This window comes from Mustela nigripes, chromosome X (assembly GCF_022355385.1).
Source record: "Mustela nigripes isolate SB6536 chromosome X, MUSNIG.SB6536, whole genome shotgun sequence".
NCBI lineage: Eukaryota > Metazoa > Chordata > Mammalia > Carnivora > Mustelidae > Mustela > Mustela nigripes.
In genome coordinates this window covers 104,320,688-104,347,446 of record NC_081575.1, presented here as the reverse complement: position 1 = coordinate 104,347,446, position 26,759 = coordinate 104,320,688, and the positions used below count along the sequence as shown (strand labels likewise).

The 26,759-nt window shown below is 44.9% G+C and overlaps 1 protein-coding gene across 2 annotated transcripts in view; it reads right to left on the bottom strand.

Annotated features, from left to right (window-relative positions):
• Positions 1-26,759, bottom strand: part of PCYT1B (phosphate cytidylyltransferase 1B, choline) — a 121,034-nt gene that overhangs the window by 82,798 nt on the left and 11,477 nt on the right. Inside the window, exon 1 of one of the 2 annotated variants that reach the window (XM_059384899.1) lies at positions 11,499-11,845. The exons of the other annotated variant lie outside the window; for it this stretch is intronic. Coding sequence (XP_059240882.1) covers positions 11,499-11,615 — 117 coding nt within the window. The 5' untranslated portion in view covers positions 11,616-11,845. Of the gene's footprint in view, positions 1-11,498; positions 11,846-26,759 lie in introns of those variants that run through there. 2 annotated transcript variants of the gene reach the window in all.

Here is a 26,759-nt window from a genome sequence, read left to right as displayed (position 1 = left end):
TGGAAGACTGAGGGGGAATGCAGGTCCATTTGACCAGATCTCATACAGAGACAGGCAGATACAGGGAGGATTCCTTTAGCTTGAATCATGGCTCTTCTGTTTTTCTTCCCTTAAGAAAACCTCATAGGATGGTTCGGAGTCAGTCATTTCCTAAAATTTGCCCTAAGCAGCATTATCCCGAGACACTCCTGCTAGCTAACCAGTTTTACCCACTTCCTTCTGAGTCTGGAAACAGACTGGGAGGTCTGGCCATTGTTATAAAACACATATTGATTAGACACCATGGTTTGGTTTTTTTTTTTTTTAAAGATTTTATTTATTTATTTGTCAGGAGGAGGGCGGGGGGGAGCGGGCCCAGGCAGACAGAGTGGAAGGCAGAGTCAGAGGGAGAAGCAGGCTCCCTGCGGAGCAAGGAGCCCGATGTGGGACTCGATCCCAGGACGCTGGGATCATGACCTGAGCCGAAGGCAGTTGCTTAACCAACTGAGCCACCCAGGCGTCCCAACACCATGGTTTTTAATTCACAAATAACCCAACTAGGGCTAGACTTGTCCTAGAAGTAAGTTCCAAGGCTTTCCTATGTTCTCTTTGGGGCTGGGTACTGACCCCTGGAGCACAGTCCAGCTCTGCTAATGACCAAGAGCTGTAATCATAGGCAGGAGCGGATATTATTCCTTAGAATGTTATCTGCGAGGTCCCCAGAATTGTCTGGAAATGGTCAATCGGTTGTAGAGTGTACCTTCTCTGTTCCTTTGGTTGGAATATCTTTCAACTTTGTATTAAAGAGCAATACACGTACAGAAACTTGCACCTGGGGCACCTGGGTGGCTCAGTGGGTAAAGCCTCTGCCTTTGGCTCAGGTTGTGATCTCAGAGTCCTGAGATGGAGCCCCACATCGGGCTCTCTGCTCGGCAGGGAGCCTGCTCCCCACCCCCCTCTGCCTGCCTCTCTGCCTACTTGTGATCTCTGTCTATCAAATAAATAAAATAAAATCTTAAAAAAAAAAAAAAGAAATGTGCACCTATCCTAAGAGTGCAACACTGAACTGTGACAAAATGAGCGTAGGTAGCACCCAGATCAAGTAACTGACCAAAGTCAGCATCCGTCCTGAGCTCCTCCTGCTGTCCTGACTTCTAAATTCACAGACTGGTGTGCCTACTTTTAAAATTCTTAATAGATCATGAAAATATGTGGTGTGTATTCTCTTACATCTGGCTTCTTTCATTCAATATTATGTTTGTGAGATTTATCCGTATTTTTGCAGGTGGTTTTGGATTCTCCTTTCTCATTTCTGTGGAGCATTTCATTGTGTGAAAATACAACAATTAATGCATTCTACTACCCCTGGGGATTTGGGTCATTTCCAGTTGGAGTTACTATGAATTATGCTGCTGAGATCATCCTAATACTCGTCTTTTGTAGCCAACTTTACTAGGAGAAGACTTGCCAGGTCAAAAATATTTACTTCGAATTTCTCAATTTACTACCAAGAGCCTAGCCATCTAAATTGTTTCCATTCCTGGTCCTGAAGGCAGACCATGTGATACAGGACAGCGAAACACACAGTGGGGACCCTGGGGGGCTCAGTGGGTTAAGCCTCTGCCTTCAGCTCAGGTCATGATCTTAGGGTCCTGGGATTGAACCCCGCATTGGGCTCTCTGCTCAGCGGGGAGCCTGCCTCCTCCTCTCTCTCTGCCTGCTGCTCTGCCTACTTTGATCTCTTTCTCTCTCTCTCTTTCTGTCAAATAAATAAATAAAATCTTTTTAAAAAGTGTACGCAAAAACCTCTTGCTTCTGACTCACATGGAAGCATGAGTAGGTGATTCTCTGCTCACTGATGTTGGGGAGCTGGTGTGGTGGAAATGGGGGCTTTAGAAGTTAGACAAAACTCATTTTAAGGGTGCCTGGGTGGGTCAGTCATTAAGTGGCTGCCTTCGGCTCAGGTCACGATCCCAGGATCCTGGGATCGAGCCTTGCCCCGGGCTCCCTCTTGGGCAGGAAGCCTGCTTCTCTTTCTCCCACTCTCCCTGCTTGTGATCCCTCTCTCGCTGTCTCTCCCTCTCTGTCAAATAAATAAATAAAATCTAAACAAACAAACAAACAAAACCCCTCACTTTAAAGCCCAGCTTTATCTGTTAGTACTTGACCTTTTGGGAATTTCTTAATTCTTGGTTTCCTTATTTATCACACAGGGAGCAGTAATTCTTCCCTCACAGTCTGCAGCCTGGTTAGACGAGGGAACATGGAGAGGGCTCCCATCACCAGTACCTAAGTGTACACTACTCCCCCACTCGCCCCCAGAGGACAATGAGGGAGACCCCTAGTCTTCAGCCCAGTATACAACAATTCCCTTGTAACTAAATAACGCGGAGGTCTGAGAGAACTCAGTATCACGTGACTGGGCCTGCGGTCACTATCAGGCACACCAGAGATGCGCCCAGAAGCCTGCGTGTACGAGGAACAGGATCTCGACATCATTCGTGATGCTTCTATGAACCCATTATTATTATTGTTATTCTTCTTAAATGCCCGCTTTAAAGAGACATCAGCACGCCGTTACACGGATGTCAGGTTCAACGTGCATGAATTCCTAAGTGGAAAACAAAAACACCAAGTCAGAGACTTGGGCAGGAGGGCAGAGAGAATATGAAAATGAAGCTGGCTGGCTGGGCCGGCCCCGTGTGGCCCGGCACATTATCACACAGGCGTACACTAACCGGGCTTGCAGCTTTATTTTCTAATCACTGTGTTTTCAAGTGTGCCTTCAAGATTGTTTAGTGTTCAACTGTCTCTTTATCCCCAAGCAGGGTCAGCTTCCCCAGGCTCCCACACAACCTGTCTCATGCTGGGATAAAGAGGAAGATAGAAATGTTAAAACAATAATGCTATGGTCTGAGGCCGGCAACGGGTAATCAGATCCTCGCAAGGTAGAGGCTGTCACCTGGGAGATTGTTGTAAGAAAATAGGTGTAGCTTGCAATGACTTGGTTTGCCCCTATCTTTCTTGCTTTCTCCTTTTCATCTCACCCCCAGCCATCAAAGGGAATAAATTTTTTTCCTATTTTTTTTTTTTTTTTTTTTTTTAACCGAGGGGCACCAAGAAGCTTTGTGTGGGCCTGAGCAAAAAATTCAAGAGTTTCAAGCCTATGGCCTGAGCCACCTTGGACTTCAACCAGAAGCAGTAAGTGTAGGTGGCTAGAGAGGGGAAGGCCCCCAGCACCCAATGCCACACTGCCAGGCCTCAGAGAAAACCCCAGATTTCGCACTTGAGTATTACAAGATCAGTCAGGAGGGTTATTGTTCGCATTGAGAAGAGATTCAATGTAGGTTTCTTTGAACGATGACTGTAATGTTCAGCATGGGATTCAGAACACGTTCAACCTTTCTGAAGAAGGAGCTGAAGAATAAAGTGGGAGACAACAGGTTTGTACAACACTCATAGGGGGTTCCAGAGCTTGTTACTCATATTTAGCCGACGTGTCCTGCCGTAGATCATTCAACCTCTTTGTACCCCAAATGGAGAAAACCAAAAGCAGGGGAGGAGTGGGGCGGTCCTGACTTGTGAAAGGAATAGGAGAGCAAACAGGGCGCACTGGGCTGGAGCATCTTCCATGGCTGGGGAAGCTACAGTCACCATCTTGGAGCTGGGAAAGATCATCTCTTCAGCCTGTGGTGGGTGACAGAATGGAGGTCCAGAGAGAAGCGATTGGCTTAAGCCCACACAGTAAGTCAACAGCAAAGCTCAAGTCCGAATGAGACTGTGGGCTCCAGCGAGCAAAGACCAGGTTGCGACATACTTGTCTTGCCAGGCCCCAGCAGTTCCACTGTGGACCAGCCCAGGTTCCCCCCAGGAGCTCCCAATCTAGATCTGCCTTGATCTTGGGAGTTGGTATGGAGCCCCAGGAGCCATAATGGAATGGAGCCATTCCCTCTCACCAGAACGGCATCTCATCAGGAGCCACTTAGCCTCCCCACCCTTCCCTAGCCCTAGGCCTAGCCTGGAAGCTTCTGGAGAGGAAAACCCTGGGGCTGGACCCAACTTCTCAGGCTATCCCATACTTATACTTCGTACCCGCCAGAACCCAGCCACTAACTTCACCGCTGCCTTCACAGAGAAGACTGAAGCTATCAGATGAGAGAGGCTTTCCACATTCAATACACTCTCCCTTTAAAACTTCTTACCCAAAACATCCTTGCCAGCTTCCTCACCATCAAGTGAAAGAAGTGTCTCATATCCTGCTTGAAGCCAATTCTTCCACTTTCACTGGAATCCAACGTCTTTAGCCCAAAGCTCATTCCCTTCCTCATTTTCCCCCTATCGCTTTCACTTTCTCCTGTTTCCTCTATGCCATTTATACTCAAGTACAAGTTACTACCATCTTACAAGAATGAGCCAACCAAAAGCCTTGGCACACTGGATGGAAGGAAGAATGGAACCAAAGGAGGATATATAGAAGGAAAAAAAGAAGAGAAAAAGGCTAGCCTCTCTCAACCCTAAATCCTGATTTATTCACCTTTGGATCCTACATATTCTATCTGCTTACCCTCTCAGGCAAGCTTCTACCTCCCCACCTTCCAAGGCCTCCTCAACTCATTGCCCTCTGGCCTCTGCTCCCGTCACATCTCCGAAACATCCACCATTGACTTCTTCTTTCTAAATCCAAAGGACACTTTTCCTCATTATCTCATTTAATCTCTCTGTTGCATTTGCTTCTACTGGACATTCCCACCACAGAACTTATCCTGCTCTTGGCCTGTCTTCTTTTCATGATCCTACCTCTACTGGCTCTTTAAATAGTGTTCCTCAGGGTTCCATTCTGAAAAGATTCTGGGATCAAGTAGATTAATTTAACCAGATTTCACGTAGAGACAGGCAGATATAAGGAGACTTCTAATAACTTTAATTACAGCTCTTCTATTTTTCTCCTTTCTAAGAACCTGATAGCATGGCTCAGGGTCAGTTATCTTCTAGAACTACCCTGTAGTAGGATTATCCTGAGGCGCTCTTGCTAGCTAACCACTTCCATTACCATTTTCTTAGTCCAAAGACTGTGACTCAATTATGTTCCCATCAATTTCACTACTTCAATTCCATTTCCATCTCCTCCATGCGGACATCTCCCAGATCTCCATCTCCAAACTCTCTCCTGAGTTCCAAAAGCAAACACTGCCTAGACACCTCCAAGTGGAAGTTTCCATGTCATCCCCAACAGAACTCTTACAAACTACTGCCCCCTGATACTCATGCCTGAGTGCTGGTGCCCACTTGAGGAAGCCAGAAAATGGAGTCTTCCTCGATACTGGCCAACCCTCAGACTCAGTTATCAAATCCTGGGGTGTTGATCTCCTTAGTGTCTCCCATAGTCATCCTGTTCTCTCTTTCTCCCCTTCCCCATCCAGAACTTCAAATTTAATATAATTCTCATTAGCCTCCTTTGGTTAGCCTCCTAACCAAACCCCAAAAGGGCAAAAGGGAATATCAAGAGTGTAAAATATGAAGTGAAATGGTTTCTTCACTACAAGTAAATATATGTGTGTATGTGTGCGCCAGGCAACAGAAAATGTATTTGTCGTTGTGGCTTCTCTGAGCTCATCCTCTACAGGCCTGTGCAGGTGTCTGAGCTCCCTCTAAAGCCATCTATGGCTACTGAGCCCTTGAAACTGGCTAGTCAGAATTTAGATGTGTTTTAAGTACAACATATACTCCTAATTTCAGACTCGGTATAAAAAAAAAGAATAAAAATACCTCATCCATTATTTTGATATTGGTGAATGTTGAAATGATAATATTTTGGATATCATAGGCTAAAGAAAATGTATTATTAAAATTAATTTCATTTAGGGGCGCCTGGGTGGCTCGGTGGGTTAAAGCCTCTGCCTTCGGCTCAGGTCATGATCCCAGGGTCCTGGGATAAAATATAGTTTAAAAGTTGTGTGAAGTTCAACACATTAAAGTCAAATTTACCAAAAAAAGTCAAATTTACAAAAACAAACAAAGAACAACAACAAAAAACCCCGCTTACAAGGGATTCCAGCATCCTGGCAGGTTTCCACATACCAAACTACGGTCTTCTGTTGTACAGGAATGATTTTCCGGGGCAGGGAGGGTGGATTACTTCTTTCATTCCTCCCCACAGCCCCTGGGGCATTGCTGTACATGCAAGTCGCTCACCAGCTGGCTACCTGGGTCCTGCTGAGAGGGGACTGAGCTTTCTCTCAGGTACCAAAGTCCCACATCACTGAAAGCTTTCAATCCTCCGCACTGCCTGCATGAAGACACACCCACCCTTCTCGTTGCTGTACCCGCAATCACCAAAGTGAAACGAAGAACCTCCCCATCTTTTTACTGATTTAGATTTCTCTCCTCCGTAAGGACTTCAGCATCAGGCAAATTGGGGGGGGGGGGTACTGGAGGGATGGTGACAGAACAAACTTAAAAGAATAGAAGAAACCAATTCGCTGATTCCATGCTCCATACGCCTGACTGGTATTGATCTGCAAGAAATGGAAGTTGCATTTGGAGTGAGACCAACAGGAAGAGCTCTAATAATAACCTTGGGCAGAATTCCAGTTGACCAGTCAATGCCCAAGGAAACTCACGGTTTTTTTTCCACCAACACAGTACATTAAGTATTTCCCTTTTAAAATACATGCTGCCCTGAGAGGTTAAATAGATGGTGATACTAGTAAAGGAAGCCACTGACGTCTCTGGAAATCCAGCCATCTTCCTGAGCGGTAGCGGGTACGCGTCCTACCTCCCAACTGACATAATGCACCTTCTGCACAACAGCAGTCTCTTGGCTCTGCTCCATTTTGAAGTAAAGCCTGGAATGAACTCCTGCTAACGTGGCATATCGAACGAGCGCTTTTTTATTTCCAAGGCCTTCTCAGTTGATCGGTGGTACATCCATCTTCACGGAAGTGACCACTGCAAGTTAGAATTACAACTTCCTTCCCACAACACATGGCGCTCCTAGAAGAATCTGACAAGGTCATTAACCAAATCCATAAGCAGACGGTTGCCAGGGTGGCTGGGCCATGTTAGAGAGGGTTTACGGGGTATCCGCTGGGCCCAGAGGATTTGTCTAGCACAATCTGAGAGTTGGGGCAGTATGAGGACGCTGTCCTTGCCCACAGAGTGCCCTCATCACTCAGGAACTGGGTCTCCTGAGTGCTCTTACCTCATACTGCCCATGGCCACTCAGCTTCTCTTCTTGGCAGAGAAGCTTAGGAGTCACCTTGCATCATGTTTAAGCAAGTAAAGAGCAAAGAAGGGGTAACAAGTCAAGGATCAAGAATAAGTACTTTAACAATAGAAAGAAGAGGTCTCGGGGTGCCTGGGTGGCTCACTGGGTTAGGCCTCTGCCTTTGGCTCAGGTCATGATCTCAGGGTCCTGGGATCGAGCCCTGCATCAGGCTCTCCGCACAGCAGGGAGCCTGCTTCCCCTTCTCTCTACCTGCCTCTCTGCCTACTTGTGATCTCTGTCTGTTGAATAAAGAAAAATCTTTAAAAAAAAAAAAAAAAAGAAAGAAAGAAAGAAAGAAGAGGTCTCAGAAACATCCCAAACCTGAACACCATGGTAAAGTACTAAGGGTATTAGATTACATCCTAAGATAAAAGCTTTATTAGAAAACCTAAGTAGTTTTCTGTCATTTCTTTTCTAATTTCTTTCTTATTTTTTTTTTAATTTTATTTGACAGAGAAGAAGAGACATCTAGAGAGGGAATACAAGTGGGGAGAGGGAGAAGCAGGCTTCCTGCTGAGCCAGGAGCCTGATGCGGGGCTTGATCCCAGGACCCTGGATCATGACCTGAGCTGAAGACAGATGCTTAACAACTGAGCCACTCAGGCGCCCCTTTTTCTTATTTTTTTAAGATTTTATTTATTTATTTGACAGGGAGAGCGAGAGAGAGGGCAAGTAGACAGAGCAGCAAGCAGAGGGAGAGGGAGAAGCAGGCTCTCTGCTGAGCAGGGAGCCCAATGTGGGGCCCGATCTCAGGACTCTGGGATCATGAAGATGCTTGACCCACTGAGCCACCCAGGAGCCCGAATTCATTTTTTAAAAGATTTTATTTATTTATTTGAGAGAGAGAGCAGAGCAAGAGAGAGAGCATGCATAAGCAGGAGAAGAGGGACAAGCAGAATCCCCACTGGGCAGGGAGCCTGACGTGGGGCCCAATCCCAGGACCCTGAGATTATGACCCGAGCCAAAGGCAGACACTTAACCGGCTGAGCCACCCAGGAGCCCTCTTTTCTAATTTCTTTACCAGTGTTACTTAATTCTATTTACTCCTCTCCTTTCTGACATTTTCTTTCCAATGAAAAATAAGGCAGGTGGAAAAACTATAAGTAGTCCTTTCAGGAAAAATTTCTCCTTGAACATGATTGCAATGCATCCTCAATGTCCTTATCAATTTGCTAGTTACAAGGATCTAAAATATAGATTGCTTCCAAACCCTGCTTATTTATGCATGCCCGCTGCCCGCTTCAATTCCTTAAAGGGCTATCCCAGGCTCCATATCAGAGACCAGAGATACACTGATGAATGGATAGGTTTCCAATCCACATCCCCCAAGCAAACTTTGACTCACAAGGAGGTCAGCACACTCCTTTCTGCCCTGACCGTACCTGCTAACACACCTCTGAGCACATGGTGTCCATATCAACTCATAGACAAAGTGTCTGTTTATGTGTCAGTCTCTTCTAGAATCCCTAGGTCACAAACCATTTGAGGACTCAGCGAGTAGTAGGTACTCGATCAACACGCAAGTTAGGATCACAACAAACAACCTTAGCTGAAAATATATAGGCAAATGCACGTAGAGAGAGAGCCACTGTACACGCCTTTCCAAGTGCCAAGCTTAAAAGAGAGCACAGTTCATCACGAAAGGGGCATTTGACACAACTGCTGAGACTTAAATAAAACTTGTACCCAGACAATGACAATCAGCACATAAGTTCACATTCCACACTTGCAGTGAAGCTTAATGGCCCTTTATATACCCAGAAGTTTCCATTTTGCTCTCCCCAGGTAAAGTCACAGTCTGGAGAGCCAGTGCATGCCACAGCGAATACAATGAGATCCATTTTGGCAACTGCTACTCTTTTTTTTTTTTTTTTAACATTTTATCATTGAATCCTGTTTCCTCTAAACCATATGAACTCCACTTTGATAACAAGTGCGAAACGGAGCCTGTCCTCTGAAGGGATATATCTGTTGAGTCTCTCATGAACTTTAAGTAACTTTGGAACTCATCAGCCACACGGGCTAATGGCTACGGGGCAGTAACCCACGCGTGACTCTGAGCAACATGGGTGGGAGCTGGGAGAAACAAAGAATTTATCCAATCTGAAATGTGAAGGTATTAGCAAAGCTAAAGATCAACAGGAACTACTAAAAACCATAAAAAGAAATGCTACTTAAGATTTTCACTTGTCACTCTCTCCATCAACAAATTTTCTTACTAAGTAGGTAGCATGTGCGTTATTCAAGTCAAATCATTAGCAAAGGAAAGTCATGTCCCGAAGTGTACAACTAAATTTAGAATATACCCCTACAGTGATAAAGTTGGCTGAGAAAAGGTGATTCTAAAAATTGAGTAAGGGTTTATAAATTGGCTACAGTCCCTATATAAGCAGCAAAATTTCAGTAGACCGTGATAATGATGGACAACATGGAAAGTTTTCATCAAATGTACATGGAAGCCATCTCTTTCACAGTTCGACTTTTGTACACACACACTCCTACTTTAAGTTAGGCTTTCATAAAAGATGGGAAGGGAATGTACCCCACTCCAGAGTGTGCTGCAGGGAAAGATCTTCCACTTGGTGGGTGTAGACCTCTGGGTCCAAACCGCAGCTCTAACCCTTGGAAGCAACATGACTCTAGGGAAGTTGCGTACCTGCTCTGAACCTCAGTTTTCTCATTTCTAGAACAGCGGGGACTTGGAGGTGTAACACTGCCAGCTTTTCAGGGTTCTTTAGAATCATGTCCAGGATGAGATGTCACAAGTCAGAGTGCAAGGTACTTCAACGGTCTTCCTTCTCTTGATTTCCTCTGCTGACCCTCTTGGGGCAGAAGCAACCAAGGGGCAGAATAGTTAAAAGGCGAAAAAGGAAGGAAAAGGGGTGGGCAGGAGAGACAAATGCACAAGCTGGAACTGATGCTGCCTCTCTCTCCTCTGCCCTTTACCTGTTGGGATGGTATGTGATGCAAATTTGAACCGACACACACACACACACACACACACCATCCTGTAAGTGGCTTGGGTGCTAGAGAGAAGTTCATGTTAAACTGCCCGAAGAAGATATATTTTATAAAATAAAAACAGTGAAAAGCCCACAGCACTTTAATATAAATTCGTTTTCATGTTTTGGGAAGTTGTTCTAAGTCGGCCTTTGAACCTTTGTAACGCTTATGAAGAAACAGCAGTTGCATGGTGGGCCAGTCTTGGAATCTGAGCTCTCATTCAGGGAGTTGAAAGAAAATGCTACATCACTAAATACTTTTAAAAGCCTCTTCCCAGGGTCAAACTCCACAGCCAATCAAAACATGGCACCTCTTAACTGGGGGAATTGTTACAAAAAGGATAGCCCTAACTAGCTGCCACTTTGACTTGAGGGTGCAAAGGGAGGTCTCTCCCAAGTTTCCCAAGACTTCAGGCCACAGAGAACCCACCCCCCATCTGGTGTGTTTGATTCCTTGAGGATATACGCTGAGGTCGTTGAGAACCATCTTCCACGCCTGCTTAAATAATCATGCCCAGTGGCTGAGAAACGGATCAAATTTGGGATACCAGTCACTGAGACGGAAGGAAGCTCTGAGTGCCCCGTCTCCACACTTTCGTTATTAAAGGCATACAAGCCCTTTCTAAGTAGTCAATGTCGCTTCCCCTGGGTTCCCACTACCTGAAGACAAACCGTCCCCGCAACGGTCCGGAAATGTTCGGATTCATTCAAAAGGCGCCTTATTTCTGAATACATCACCGAGGGACTCTTTTACTTATTCATTCTGAAATTTTCAGACGAATCGGGGAAGTTTGGCTTCCTTATCGTTTTCGTTTTTCCAAAATTGGCACTGGGCACCAAAATGAGTTGGGCACCAAATCATTTCTCAGCTAGAATTTAGAACTTAGCAACGGACTCGTCTCAAGCTTTGCGAAGAGAATACCATTTTTAAAAACGCACTGTAAGATTTTTACCTTCGGACGAGAATACACCTAAAAGGAAAAAGGCCATCCCCTCCTCCCAAGGCAGAAAAACAGCATAGCCCAAGCAGCCCGTTTCCTACCCAGCCAATACAATAATGCTTTGTAAGCTGAGAGCAGCGCCCCGGTATAGAAGCTAAGTATAAACAGCTGAGAAGGATTAGGCAGTAGCTCCATTCTCATTTACATGAAAATCCTCCAAGCATCGTTTTCCTCGCCGGCTGCAGGCGCATAAGGAACTCTTTTGTGCCATAGCCAAGCATAACATTTGCATCCTTTGTCTTTACTTACCAGTCGAGGCTGTGGGCATGTGTGCTCTATTTCCTCCATGGTTTCTGAGGGAGGCTCATTGGAAAGGGATTTTGGGATACCTGTTTCTGACTCAGCATCAGTGGTAAGTACTGGCATGGCCAGCGAATGCTCCCTCCAGCTCTACACCCTCTGTGAGTCTCCTCCCAGGCAGAGAATGTTTTCTTTGTCACGTATTTTTCTCTTCTTCACCCATCCCCCTTCTTCGCCCCTTCTTTCTGACTTCCCTGGGGGAAGAGGTTAACCCCCCGAGTCCCCCACCCGTTTCCTTCTCCGGAAAAGCCAAAAGGCAAGGCCTCAGTTTATCACTATAACAACCAGACGGCACTAGAGCGGCGGGTGCGGGATACAGTACCTCATTTGCATGGAGCGCGCTGGTTGGCTACTGTCATCATAGTACCACTCCGCCGGGAAGCGGCCGGGCCCCATTGGCTGGCCGGCCGTGCCCACGGGGCCCGAACTTGCTGCTTTTGTTTCTTCTGTTTAATTCAGTTGCAAAGGTCCCTGTCCACGCGGGGCGTGGAACCCGCGCTGCACTACCCAGATAAGATAAAACCGCTTCCTGAGGAGTCCAGGGCTACTAGACGAAGAACATAACAGACCTGCACTAAAGGACCACCTCCCTGGCATGAGTGTTTGATGTGCTATAGTCAGAATTTTGCTGAATAGGAATCACCCTGAAGACAAATCAACATTTGGGCCCCAACTCCCTGTGCCCTCAATTGTCGGCTAGCCTCGGAAGACCTCTCAGGGCATTTATTGTGGGCACCTGAGTGTTCATCCCCTTGACTACAACAAGAGCACTGACAGCCCTCGTCCTCCCCCACCCCGTCCCAGGCCTGGTGCAGCCCCAGAACCTACCCCTTGGGCTACCCTGGGAGGAATTTTGAAGGAGGTAGATTCTCTTACAACCTGCCTCCCACCTCTGACTGCCCTCCCAGTTGCTTCCTCCCTCAGACACTTCTCTCCCTCTCCCCGCTTCTGCGTTTCCTCAATGACCTCTTGTTGCCGTTGTCTGCCTTTCAATGCACTGTTCCATTAACTGGTCTCTTATTCCTCTGCTCCCCTGCTCGTGAGTTCTATTTCCTAAGCACCCTGCTCTCAGCCAAAAGCTCATGGCGGTCACAGAAACATTCCAGATGTGCCTTAATGTCTAAATCATCCACGGATAGTCCCATTTTAAGAGGGGTACTCTGAAGAAACACACTGAAAGAACTTACTAATCTATTCATTCCAGTGAAATATCACACTTCCGGTAACATTAATAAAACTCATGGTAACTATTAGAATTTATTAAGCACCAGCACAGTGCTAAGTATCTTTACCCAAATTTTGTTTTATCCTCACTGGAACCCAAAGAAGTCAATCCTATTATTAGCTCCATTTCACAGGTGAGGAAACTGCAATTTAGAGTAATTGTTGGGACCTCAAACTCAAAAGCAGAGTTGTGGGGATTGGAAAGATTTGCAGGGGACATGGGGGAGGAGCCAGGATGTAGCAAATGTCGTAGCACAGAAAAATCACCTTGGTAGGAGTCCTCTTAAGTCCCTGGGCTTCTAGATCTTTCGTTTTAATATATAGCAGTTGTTTTCATCCAAGTGTGGTACAGGACCAGCAGCAGCAACATCGGCATCAGCTGGGAGCTTGTTGGAAATGCAAATTATTGGCCCCTCAAGTCCTGATTCTATAGGTCTCGGCTGGGGCCTGCGATTGCATTTCTAACAAGTTCTGCAGAGGTGATACTAATGCTGCAGGTCCAAGGACCATACCTGGAGAGCCAGTAGTCCAAAGGGTGAAATAAAAATACTGCCCTGCCTCCCTCACGGAATTTGGGAGATCAAATAAATACTATGTGAAAGCACTTTGTAAATTAGAATGGAGTATACTAATATAAGGGGCTTCATTTTTATTACTCCTCAAATAAGCAAAGACAGCTAGCCTTAAAAAAAAAAAAAAAGGATTCTGCAGCATAGATTTACAGTTTGACATTTACAGATCCCGGCACTTTAAATGAGAACGATGTCACTTGATGACACCATTATTACCTATGCTTAAGGAGAGCTCCAATACTGCAAGAATTCCAGTGACACTGGGTCATCTGAAAAGGGAACATCCGACCCACTTCCTACCCTTTCCTGACTGCCCTGTCTGCCCTCCTGGAAACACAAAACACCTCAAGCTGCAAGTTTAGCTCTAATAAGTCCTTCAACTTGAAAGAGACAAACCATGCAATACTTTCAGGAGACTTTTCCACCATGCTGGGTGATATGGGCATGATATTGTTCATCTAATCTCAGTATTATCTTTGTCTTACAGCGGCAGTTCTCCAAGTGTGGTCCCCAAAGGAGTAGCAACAGCAGCCCTAGGGACTTGTCAGAAATTCTTACTCCCCACCCCAGATCTACTGAATCAGAAAACTCAGGCAGTGGAGACCAGGAATCTGTGTTTCAATAAAATCTCTGGGTTTTGGAGGCACTCTGCCATATACTAAAGTTTGAGAGCCACTGTCTAGAGCCACACAGTCCCATTGGAAAGCCCTTAATCCCCTAAACCCCGCTGGGTTCTGGACCACTGAGCTGCCAGCTTGGTTCCTAATTGGTCCTCTAATTCCTTCGCTAGAATGGGAAGCTCACCTGTTCACCTACCCATTTAGCAGAATCCTGGAGTCTAGTGGGGTCCTTGCGGGAGTTATTTTAACTTGGAGGCTTTCTAATGCTATTAAGGTGATTAGCTGAGAATGACCAGTTAATTCCACAGTATGGAATCAAGTATCCCATAACCCTCTTGGGGTTATGCCAAGGGGGAGGGGTTGATTATCAAGGGATGACAGAAGGAAAGTTATTGGGGTGATAGTAGTGTTCCCTATCCTGATATGGTAATGGTTACACAAATCTATACATGTGTTAACACTGTTAAAAAAAACTCCATGTAAGGGGCACCTGGGTGGCTCAGTGGGTTGCCCCTCTGCCTTCAGCTCAGGTCATGATCTCAGGGTCCTGGGATCGAGTCCCGCATCGGGCTCTCTGCTCAGCAGGGAGCCTGCTTCCTCCTCCCCTCTCTCTGCCTGCCTCTCTGCCTACTTGTGATTTCTGTCTGCCAAATAAATAAATAAAATCTTAAAAAACCCTCCATGCAGGATATTTGCCAGTACAAGGTAACAAGCCTTTAGAACATTCATGCCCTTTAACCTAGGAATTTTGCTTGGGAACTTATCCCCAAAGCAATACTCAGAGAAGCACTCAAATAATTGTGTACAAAGATGCTTAATGCAGAATGAATTATAACAGGCTAAAAAAATTGACAACTTGCAGCAATAGGAGTGATGGTTAAAAACATCCATTTAGTATTATACTGTCATTAGTGGTCATGTTTTCGAAGAAAGTCTAATGCTATGGGAACATGATAACATATGTCAGGTGGGAAAAGCATGCCACAGAATACGATACCAAAAAAATGATCTCAATTATGGGCTAGGTACATGCTTAGATAAAAGTACTGGAGGGAAATACACCAAGATGTGTGGAATTACGGGCAAAATTGCTTTTGTTTTTATATTTTCCTACCTATAACAAGTGTTTAAAAGATGAGCATTTATTACCCTATAGTTAGGAAAACAGTTGTGAAGGGCTGGGTGTGGGGTCGGGGTGAAGCAGATAGACGTTAGCGTGCTAGCAAATACCAAGAGGCAGGGAAGGGACTCAGTGAGAGGAAACGAGAAAGCTGAGAGGGACAGACAAAGCTGGTGGCGTCCTATCTCCAGTTAGTAGAAATAGAGGGAATGTGTTGGAGGCGGGCTGTTTAGAAAATCTCCAGGGAGCATTTGGGGACAGCGCTCCTGAGTCTTGTTCCCTCTGTAAGCAGGGCGTGGCTTCGGTGAGACCTTGTCAGATCAGGGCTGCCCCTCCCAAGCACTCTCATCTTTATTTCTACCATTTATCAGGTACCCCTTACATTCCTAGCACTATGCCCCGTACTTATCATGGGCTGCTTATAAGCCCCACAACACCTAATCAGATATGAATAGTGCCCCCTCCCCGCCCCACGTTTGCAGACGAGGAAACCAAGCCATAGGGATCTTCCCATCAGCTTGGAAGAGACCTACAAATGACATTCTTCCTGCCAGCGTCTGTCGCGTTTGTCACTTCAACAACATCAAATCATTGAAAACACTATTCCCAAAGATCTGCAGGGAAGAACTAAACTTATCTCTTCAGAGCAGAAGCTGTCTGAGCTGGATCCCCCTAGGCCTCATCACGGGCCACAACGGCCAGCAACTTCATCTCTCTGTCCGAGGGCTTTCTCTGGCCCTGGGGGACATGCCCCCTCCCCCGCCCAACAGCACCAAGGGGGCAAGGCTGAGGGGCAGAAATTCAGCAGCCCACAGTCCTAAGAGCTCTTGGCCAGTGACTGACAGGAATGAAAGTATAAACACCCCAGTGGTCTTGGCCTTCAAGTGGAAGGACCAAATCCTATGTTCTGCATGGACTCCCATGGCTCCCTGGTGGGATTAAGTTCCAATTGCCGCCATGGTAGTACACCCTCCATTGCCTGCCTGCCTTTCCTTGTCTCCCTTGCCCACTCTCTTGTGGCTGTTGCCTGGACTCATTCCCCAGATGAACTACCTGAACTTGAATCTTTTGTCTCAGGGTCTGCTTCTGGGAGATCTCCAATTAAGACTAGTTCAGTGTCCCATCATACAGTGTTAATTTCTATTTCTTACAGCAAAATATCTTTTATATCCTCCTATGGATACAAATGTGCCATAACATCCCATGTAAATGTCTATTAGCCTATTTTTTAAAGTAGGCATTACATTTAAGCTTTTTCCTCTTTAAAAATACCTTTTTCTTCCATTTTATTTTTCAATATTTAATCAAGCCAGTGTGCTAGAAATTTTGTATCCATTGTAGAGAAAATATTAGCTCCACCCATATTCCTAATTTAAAATTTAGTTACAGTTTGTATGCTCCTACATAGATGATACTACTCTTAATATTTATCAAGAATGCTATTTGTAGGAGCGCCTGGGTGGCTCAGTGGGTTGAAGCCTCTGCCTTCAGCTCAGGTCATGGTCTCAGGGTCCTGGGATCGAGCCCCACGTCTGGCTCTCTGCTCAGCAGGGAGCCTGCTTCCTCCTCTCTCTCTGCCTGCCTCTCTGCCTACTTGTGATCTCTCTCTGTGTGTCAAATAAACCTCCTTCTTTCCAAATCCTTCCTCCTTACCGTCGATCCTGTCTCCACTACTTCTTCCATCTTTCCTTCCTCTTTCTCACTCATTTTTTCTCACTGCTTCAGATATGCCAAATAAGGAATTAATTACAAAGTAAGAAAGGAGATTGAAAAAGCAAGGTAAAGTTGACAGAATTTAGCGTTTCCTGGAAACCATTATTACGTTCTATGGAATTTTGTCACTTTTATGGCTCTAGTTTGAGATACTTCCCCAGTTTCCCACATGTGGCTTATGCCCATACATAAATCTTCGCCTACTTCAGGAAAATTACGGTGATAAAAATGTTTTTCAGTGTAAAGCATTTTACCTCTCACTTGGTATATTTACACATTGAATTGAATCATAATAACACTCCAAGATGGACAGGTTTTAATATTTTCAAATGAGCAAGCAGAATCAGAGAGGTTAAGTGTCTCGAGTAAGGTCACACAGTAAGGGGCCCAACTATCACTTGAATCCAGGTCTCTTGAGTTCAACCCTGTTTTCCACCAAACTACACTGCCTCGCTTTCCGATCTAGTTATATTTGCTTCGTTAACAAGGCTGCTGGGCTATCTCGTGCATATTTCGTCATCCCAACCAGCCCCTTCACTGTTTTTTCTATTGAATTCATGTGACGTGAAGCACTCTTCACTTATATTCATTCAGTTCATTTCCTATCTCCAAAACCATGGAACTGGACTCACTGTAGATGTTTGCATTTACATAGGAGAGAAAATAAACATGGAGGCATTGCCTGATTTACCCGTGGTCCAGGCCCCAGGCTGATACTGGTCCGGGACCTATATGAGCCATTTGGGAAAAGAATAATAGACATAAAAAGTACTCATGGCTTCAAAACTTGTTTTTCTTAAATCTTTTACATATTGAGAGAGCGTATGAGCAAGGGAAGAGGCAGAGGGAGAGGACAAGCAGACTCCCCACTGAGCAGGGAACTTGACTTGGGGCTCCATCCCAGGACTCTGGGATCATGACTGGAGTCAAAGGTAGCTACCCAACCACCTGAGCCACCCAGGTGCCACTCAAAACTTATTTTTTAAAAAACAAAATCAAGAAGATCAAATGAAAGTGCTTTATTTTCTTCTTAACATGGATTTTCTTTTTTTTTTTCTGGCTTCTATCATAACCAAAAAAGAATTAACTTCTGCTCATTCATTTGACCAAAATGTGTTGAGTCTAAGCACAGTTTTCAGAAGCTGGAGAACAACTGCACAGACCCAGCGTGACATAAAAATGCATAAAAATGCAGATGTCACTAACAAAATGTCATTTCATATCTTACATTGAAAAGAAATCGATATTGGACATAAGTCATAGCTCCCTTTCTTTCTTATTTAAAATAAAGATTTCAGGCACCTGGGTGGCTCAGTGGGTTAAGCCACTGCCTTTGGCTCAGGTCATGATCTCAGGGTCCTGGGATCAAGTCCGGCATCGGGCTCTCTGCTCAGCAGGGAGCCTGCTTCCTCCCCTCTCTCTCTCTGCCTGCCTCTCTGCCTACTTGTGATCTCTCTCTCTGTCAAATAAATAAATAAATAATCTTTAAAAAAAATAAAATAAAGATTTCATTTGTTTATTTTTGCAAGAGAGAGAGGGAGAGAAAGCATGAACAGAGCGAGGGGCAGAGGGAGAAGCAGGCTCTCTGTCAGCAGGGAGCCCGATGTGGGACTCAATCCCAGGACCCAGGGATCATGAGCTGAGCTGAAGGCAGACGCTTAACCCACTGAGCCACCCACGGGCTCCATTTCTTAGCGTTCAAAGACACCATGCCACAATGGTTGTGCCTGTGTTTGAGAATGTCCTAGAAGAGGTAAGTTGTTTTTACCTATGTGAGATGTATTTATCTAAATGCTGATGATAAAATCAGCTATAAGTATAGTACATTTGGTTTTGCTCTAGCAAAACAGATATGATAGCAGCTTTTTGCATAAATTAAAGTTGCCCTTAGCTGGAATAAATCATTCTTATTGACATTAGCAGCTGTGTAGTCAGTAAAGAATTATTGTTGCTATTACTTAGTGGTATTTATAAACACTTTTATTTTCTAAGTGCTTTACAATCACTTATTGTCTAATTAATATCTAATCATCTGTTTACAAGTAATAATCACACATGTAGCGCAGTTTAATCAAAACTCCAATTGCAGCCACCGTCACACTCAAGAATATTGTGTAAATTTTGGTCTCTCTTTGGTGGGGTTTGGGTCCAGACATATGACTGAAACACATACAGCAGGGGGAAAAAATGAATAAAGATTCCTCACTTGGATTTGAGCATAATTTGGATTCACAACTTTTGCATGCCAAACATATTATCTGAATGTCACTGGCTACGGGAAAATACAGCTAATTTTCACCACTTAATGGCTCAATTACACATAAAAATTTTTTAATTTAAGCCACAAAATTGGCTGATAGTTTGTAATAAACGTTCAAGGGCAGACACTGACTTAACATTGGAAGTGTTAGTCACAATCACTGTTTCAGTGATTATCATGGAAAAGATCAAATTTAACAAAGGTGGCTCGGCGACCATCAAGGTTAATCTAACACAGGTTCAAGTCTAGACCAAGCTACGGTCAGTACAAACACCTGCCAGAAATAATTACCTACTGCAATCCCCTGTCAGTCTCCCCAAGTGTTATCCTATAAGTAATTATGGGAACCGTGGAAGAATTTTTTTAAGCAGGTGAAGGATATGCATACTAATACAGTTGTCCCATATATTTTCCTACAAGTAGAATTGCTGAGTCAGGGTACTTGAATTTTCAAGGCTTTTTTGTACATGTTTTTTGATATTATTATCTTCCAGAATTGGAAGATTGTCTTCCAGAATAGTTGACCAGATTTACACCGCTTCTGATACGCCTAAAGAGCCGACTTTCTTTCTTGGCTATTGATATGTTGAAAACCAGTTTCCTTCCTTCTTGCTTTGCCACCAGGCAGTTTCCCAATACAGCAGCAAATACTGCAGGGTCCTGAGAACTGACCCCGGGCCTTGCAACTGTGACACAAATGTGCTTGACTGGCATGTGAGTCAGCAAAGCCATCTGAGGCCAGAATGGAGAAACCCACTCACAAGCAAATCATCATCTGAGGATTTAAAAATCCTCAGACTTTTTAACGAACTGATTTCGAATGGCATGGACTCAAGAGTAAGATCTTCATCTTGTAAAATCTGTCCCCAGAATCTTTGAAAGCCCAAAGAGAGATTTAGTTGAGGTGGTGGTCTCGGGGGCACCTGACTGGCTCTGTCGGTAGAGCGTGAGCGGCCTGATCTCAGGGTTGTGAGTTCAAGCCCCACGTTGGGTGTAGAGATTATTTAAAATCTTCAAAGAGAGAGAGAGAGAGAGACTTGGTTTCATCTTCTGTATTAGTTTCTTATTGCTCCTTATAACAATTTACCACAAAAGTTGTGGCTTGAAACAACACAAATATATTATCTTCATCTGGGGGGTCAGAAGTCTGAGGTGGGTCTCTGTGGACTAAAATCCATGTATCAGCCAGACTGCATTCCTTCTGGAGGCTCCAGGGGAAAGTCCATTCCCTTGCCTCCTCCAACTTCTAGAGCTTCCTGCATCCCTTGGCTCCCTGCCCACTTCCTTCCGTCTCATGAGCCAGCAACTGCATCAGCGGCCACCTTGGCCACAGTCACATCTCTCCCTTCCCTGCCTGCTCCTCTCACTTGAAAGGACCCTTGTGATTACACTGGGCATTTGGATGATCCGGGATAATCTCTTGTATCCCGACATCTTTAACTTCATCACATCTGCAAAATCCCTTTTGCCGAGTCAAGTAAGACGTTATAGGTTCCTGGGTTCTGGGAATTAGGATGTAGACATCCCGGGGCGGGGTGGGGGGTGCATTAGTCTGCCTACTGCATGTTCCTTAGCATGAAGAACTCATGAGTATCGTGAGTATCTCATCTCCGGATATTGGAACAATACGTTGCCTATAATTTTAAAACAGTCATTTGTAAAACCCTGCTTTGTGTCAGGCACAGGCACTCTGCCAGGTTTGCAGGTAAGAATCCGTGCACAGAGAGGTTAAGTAATTTCCCCAAGGTCACAGAGCTTGGCAGAGCTGAGTTTCAAACTCAGGCCTACTGGACTTTAAAGTCCCTGTTCATCGTATGCCGCGTCTGTCGCTCAACATTTCCCACGCTCTGCTCACTTTGCTCTCTTTGGATAGCCTTCATGTTGAAAGCTTTTCAGTTAGTTTGACAGTTAATGATACCACCTCGTAGATAAAACCTTTTATCAAGCCCCTATAAATCTCATATTTGACTTATTCCGCAGGTGCCAGTGCAGGATGGCATCAGGAAACACTCACTCAAGTTGATGTCGCCACATGCTCTAATAAATCTTTCCCGGAGTAGCATCAGGTGGGTTCTTGCTCCAGCATACAAACAGGAGCAGACTCACCAGATCATCTTCTCTGGGGGTGAAATGTGAATCTCCGAATAATATCAGGGGGTGTGGGCCAGAAACGAGCTTTCCAACAATAGCCTACAAGTATATCCACTCTCTTATTCTCGAAAAAAGGAGAGCCTGACACTTGAGGGGTTTCATTTCACATCTTAATCAAGTTTCTCATCCTCTCTGCTTCACCTCTCAAAATTCTTGGCCTTGGCTGCACGTGACAATCACCTGGGGAGCTTTCGAAACCACAGAAGCCTCGTCCCCCTACCCCCAAGAGATTCTGCCCCTTTTGGCCTGGACTGCAGCAGCAGGACATTAAAAAATACAGAACGAGGCGAGCCTGGGTGGCTCAGATGGTTAAGCCGCTGCCTTCGGCTCAGGTCATGATCTGAGGGTCCTGGGATCGAGCCCCACATCAGGCTCTCTGCTCAGCAGGGAGCCTGCTTCCCCGGCACCCACACACACACTGCCTGCCTCTCTGCCTACTTGCGATCTGTCTCTCTCTGTCAAATAAATAAAATAAAATAAAAGTCAGACACTCAATGGACTGAGCCACCCAAGTGCCCCAAAAGCAATCATTTTAAACCTACTCTATTTAAGTGCCAGGGGAGGGGCTCTGTGGAATGACTCAGTAGTGGTGCTCAACAGGGACTACATGCAGTCCGTGTGCTGCCACGGAAGCCCATTCTTGCTCCACGAATAAGTACTCTTCAGTAAGTAAGTAAGCAAGCATGAGGTAAGAACACTTCCAAAGAAAAATAATCCTTTATTTCTGCAAAGTAACCCAGATAACCTCACCACACCACTCAACCCTAGGAATTCAAAAGCAATAAAAGCGTCAGCAGTAAACCATGGCAGGCCCTGGCACATGTTAATACTACCATTGCTCAAAACATTTTTGGAACAGTTCTTCTGAAATTTTCATCGTGGCCATTTTATTTTTACCTTTTTAAAAAGATTTTATTTATTTATTTGACAGACAGAGATCAGAAGTAGGCAGAGAGGCAGGCAGAGAGAGAGGGAGAAGCAAGCTCCCCAGTGAGCAGAGAGCTCAATGTGGGGCTCGATCCCAGGACCCTGGGACCATGACTTAAGCCAAAGGCAAAGGCATAACCCACTGAGCCACCCAGACGTTCCTCATCGTGGCCATTTTATAAGGCCATTAAGGAAAATCTGTTTTGGGGGTCGTAGGGCATGCAATTCTTGATCTCAGGATTGTGAGTTTGAGCCCCACATTGGGTGTAGAGATTACTTAAAAATAAAATCTTAAAAATAAGGAAATCAGTTCTTATATCATCAGATCAGTATTTGGGGGGATCCAAAGAGGTATTAACCAGATTTCCAGATTTACTATTCATCTATCAAACCACCAGTTGGCTTTAGGTGGTTTCAAAAATATTGGAAATTGGGGCGCCTGGGTGGCTCAGTGGGTTAAGCCGCTGCCTTCGGCTCAGGTCATGATCTCAGGATCTCTCTGCTCGGCAGGGAGCCTGCTTCCTTCTCTTTCTCTCTCTCTGCCTGCCTCTCTGCCTACTTGTGATCTCTTTCTGTCAAATAAATAAATAAAATCTTAAAAAAAAATAAAATAAATAAAATATTTTAAAAAAAATATTGGAAATAACCCTCGAGGATGATTGTGTCCTCTGTTGCCATCCAGTAAGAAGAGAGGGGTGGCTTACTCTGGCAAGAAATTCCCGAAGAGCTAGAGATCTTCAGCGAGGAAGGTGACCCCAAGGCTCTAAGTTCAGTTTTTTAGAGCAAGAATCACCCGGAGAATTTGTTAAACTAGTTCCCCAGGCCACGTTCCCGGAGATTCTAATTCAGCAGGCCAGCAAGGGCCCATCAACTTGGTTTTCTCTTCAGCTGGTACAGGTGCTGCCTGAGGCCCACACTTTGAGTAACACTATCGGAGAGCAAAACTGAAGACAAAAATAATGATGTGAATGTATAAGTTTTATTATCCTTTTTTCAGAAAGGACAGAAATTGTCAAAAGGACTCAGGACCCAACTTGGAGAGACTTGTCAGCCAAAGATGACAAGAGAGACTCTTATCAGCACTGCACATCAGTGCAGATGAGAACTTCAGTGGATTGAAATCCATCAGGTGTGTTTAAATCCACCTGTTCAGGCACATCAGCGGGTGTGTGGTGGGGGCCCAGTCAGTTAAGCGACTGAATCTTGGTTTCCGGCTCAGGTCATGATCTCAGGGTTGTGAAATTGAGCCCCAGGTCAGGCTCTGAGCTCAACAACAAAACCTGCTTGTTCTTCTCCCTCCACCCACTGTGAAAATAAATAAATAAATCTCAAAAAAAAAAAATCTACCCAGTCATAATACTATTAAACAAAATCCCAAACAAACTGAAAACCTCATTTGTCTGCATTGGTGGATGCAAGAGATCTCATGCATCATTTGGAAAACTGGAAGTCAGAGAGAAACAATCAGGTGTTTCTATCTTAGCTCTTCTATTCAAATGTACTTCTGAGTGACCAAGTTTTAAGAAGAAGTGCATCATCTTTGAATGAGTAATAAAAGTATGACGGTAATAAAGAACATGATGGATTGGACTCTCCCAATTTGATAAGCACTAACGAATGATTGGATCTAGGCACTAAGCATCAACCACAGCTTAAACGACAAAAAGACAAATAACCATGAATATTATATGTGCCTGAAATAAAGAAGGCCATATACCACCCATCAAATAGTTTGTCAAGCAAACAGAACCTGGCTTCAATGACCTCTTGATCTGAGACCAATTGATGGGAAATTCAGAAGGGATAAAGGAGGACCTTAACACCACAGGGATGCAATCAGCAAGATCCAGATTGTAGGAAGCACTATAGGACAAACTCAGTTTCTGCAACCAAAACATTGCAAGAAATCTATGGATTCGATGACATCTAAAAGACACAGGAATCACAGCATTGTGATGTATACCCCAAATTATTAGGATCCTAGTTCAAAACACTGTAAAAAATTATGATATGCATGAAACAATAAGAAATTTGGACAATTTGGGGGTGCCTGGGTGGTTCCGTTGCTTAAGCATCTGACTCTTGGTTTCGGCTCAGGTCATGATGTCAGGGTAGAGAAATCGAGTCTCGTGTGGGTCTCAAGCATCTGCTTGAGATTCTCTGCCTCTCCTCTGCCTCTCCCCCCACACATGTGCACACTCTCTAAAATAAGAAAATAAATAAAATCTTTAAAAAAAAAAAATTTGAACGGGGGCGCCTGGATGGCTCAGTGGGTTAAAGCCTCTGCCTTTGGCTCAGGATCGAGCCCCGCATCAGGCTGTCTGCTCAGCAGGGAACCTGCTTCCTCCTCTCTCTCTGCCTGCCTCTCTGCCTACCTGTGATCTCGGTCTGTCAAATAAATAATAAAATCTTTAAAAAAAAATTTGAACAGTTTCTGGATGCCATAAAAGAATTATTATTAAATGTTTCAGGTATAATGATATCTTGTTTATGCTTCTTGAAACTTCATTTTAGAAATATACAGTGAAGGGGCGCCTGAGTGGCTCAGTCGGTTAAGCGTCTACCTTAGGCTCAGTCATGGTCCCAGGGTCCCGGGATGGAGCCCCGAGTCAGGCTCCCTGATCATCAGAGAGCCTGCTTCTCCCTCTGCCTGCCACTCCCTCGCTTGTTCTTTCTCTCTCTTTCTCTAATAAATAAGTAAAATCATTAAAAAATCTAAAAACTAAGAAATACACAGTGACGTATTTGCAGATGAAGTCTATTGTGTGGTGAGGGGAGTGGTTAGGGCTCTAGAGGAGTGGTTCTCAGCTGGGTGGAACTTGGTCTTCCACCGTTCGGAGATGTCTGGAGTCATTTTCGGTCATCCCATCTTGGGGGGTGACGCTGCCGACATCTACAGCTGCACTCCCTATGGTGCACAGAAACAGCCCTCCACTGTGGGGGGCTGGCTGTGCCCTCACGCCCTGACAACCTTGAATGTGTCCACTTGAATGTGTCAGAGGTCATCTGAATGTGTCCACATAGCTCACATTGGCAAAGACTTGAACTGCAGCTCATCTGAGTGTGGGCAGACTGTCTTGTGACCTTACTAGACTGTGAGAGGCAGAAGCCTGTTAGGAGTGTCTTAGAGGCCACTTCCCGCTTGCCTCCCTATCTCCACGATGAGACTCTCATGAGACAGCTTCTTTTTCTTATCATTTTTTTGTTGTTGTTAAGATTTGTTCATTTATTTTATTTTATTTTTTTAAGATTTTTTTTATTTGACAGACAGAGATCACAAGTAGGCAGAGAAGCAGGCAGAGAGAGAGACAGGGAAGCAGGCTTCCTGCTGAGCAGAGAGCCCGATGCGGAGTTCGATCCCAGGATGCTGGGATCATGACCTGAGCCAAAGGCAGAGGCTTTAACCCACTGAGCCACCCAGGTGCTCCTGTTCATTTATTTTAGAAAGAGAGAGCACACAGTGGGGAGCAGCAGAGGGAGAGAGAAATATTCAGCAGGATCCATGCCCAGCATGGGGCTCGATCCCACAACCCTGAGATCATGACCTGAGCAGAAATCAAGAGTTGGATTCTTAACTGACTGAGCCACCCAGGTGCCCCTCATACGGTAGTTTCCAATCACCTCCTGGGTTCTGTTGAGGTCTGGGCCTTCCTGCCCTTCCCCACTCTGTATAGTGCTGCAGAAAAGGAAACCAGTTAGTGACCATCTACACAGCAACAGGAGTTGCTCCTCAGCAACAGGAGTCTGGAGGTCATCGGCCTCTTTCTATTCAGTGCTGTTCTTGGCATGTGAGACAAGGACTACAGGCTGGCACCAGTGGCTACATGTCTTTCACTAGGTAAGTAATAAATTCTGAATCCAAAAACAACTCAATATACTTTTAGTCAAACCAGACAGAACTGGGTTTTGGTCCTGCCTTGTCTTGTGTGCATACTGGACACACATAATACACAGAACAATTATCCAGCCCCAAATGTCAATAACACCAAGGCTGAAAAGTTCTACAGGCAGCAATATTGGTCCTGAGGTGATCGTTCTTATAGCTACATGACGAGTACATGAACAACAGAAATGGGAAGACACTGATGTGCCTAATTTTGCATGTTTGAAACTATCCCTAATAAAAGCTGTATCTTCAATTTTTTAAAAAGATTTTATTTATTTATTTGACAGAGATCACAAGTAGGCAGAGAGGCAGGCAGGGGATGGGGGAAGCAGCCCTCCCCTCCCCCCACCCCTCCGAGCAGAGAGCACGAGGGGCTTAATCCCAGGACCCTGAGACCATGACCCAAGCCGAAGGCAGAGGCTCAATCCACTGAGCCACCCAGGTGCCCCTGTATTTTCAATTTTTAACATTTTTTAAAGTAGGCTCCATACCCAAAGTGGGGCTTGAACTCACTACCCCAAGATCAAGAGTCACATGCTCTATCAACTGAGGCAGCAAGGCACCCCAAAAGCTGTGTATTTTTCAAAAGATTAAAAAAAAAAAAAAAGGAGAGGCCTACACTGTTGGTGGGAATGAAAGCTGGTGCAGCCACTCTGGAAAACAGCATGGAGGTTCCTTAAAATGTTGAAAATAGAACTGCCCTATGACCCAGCAATTGCACTACTGGGTATTTACCC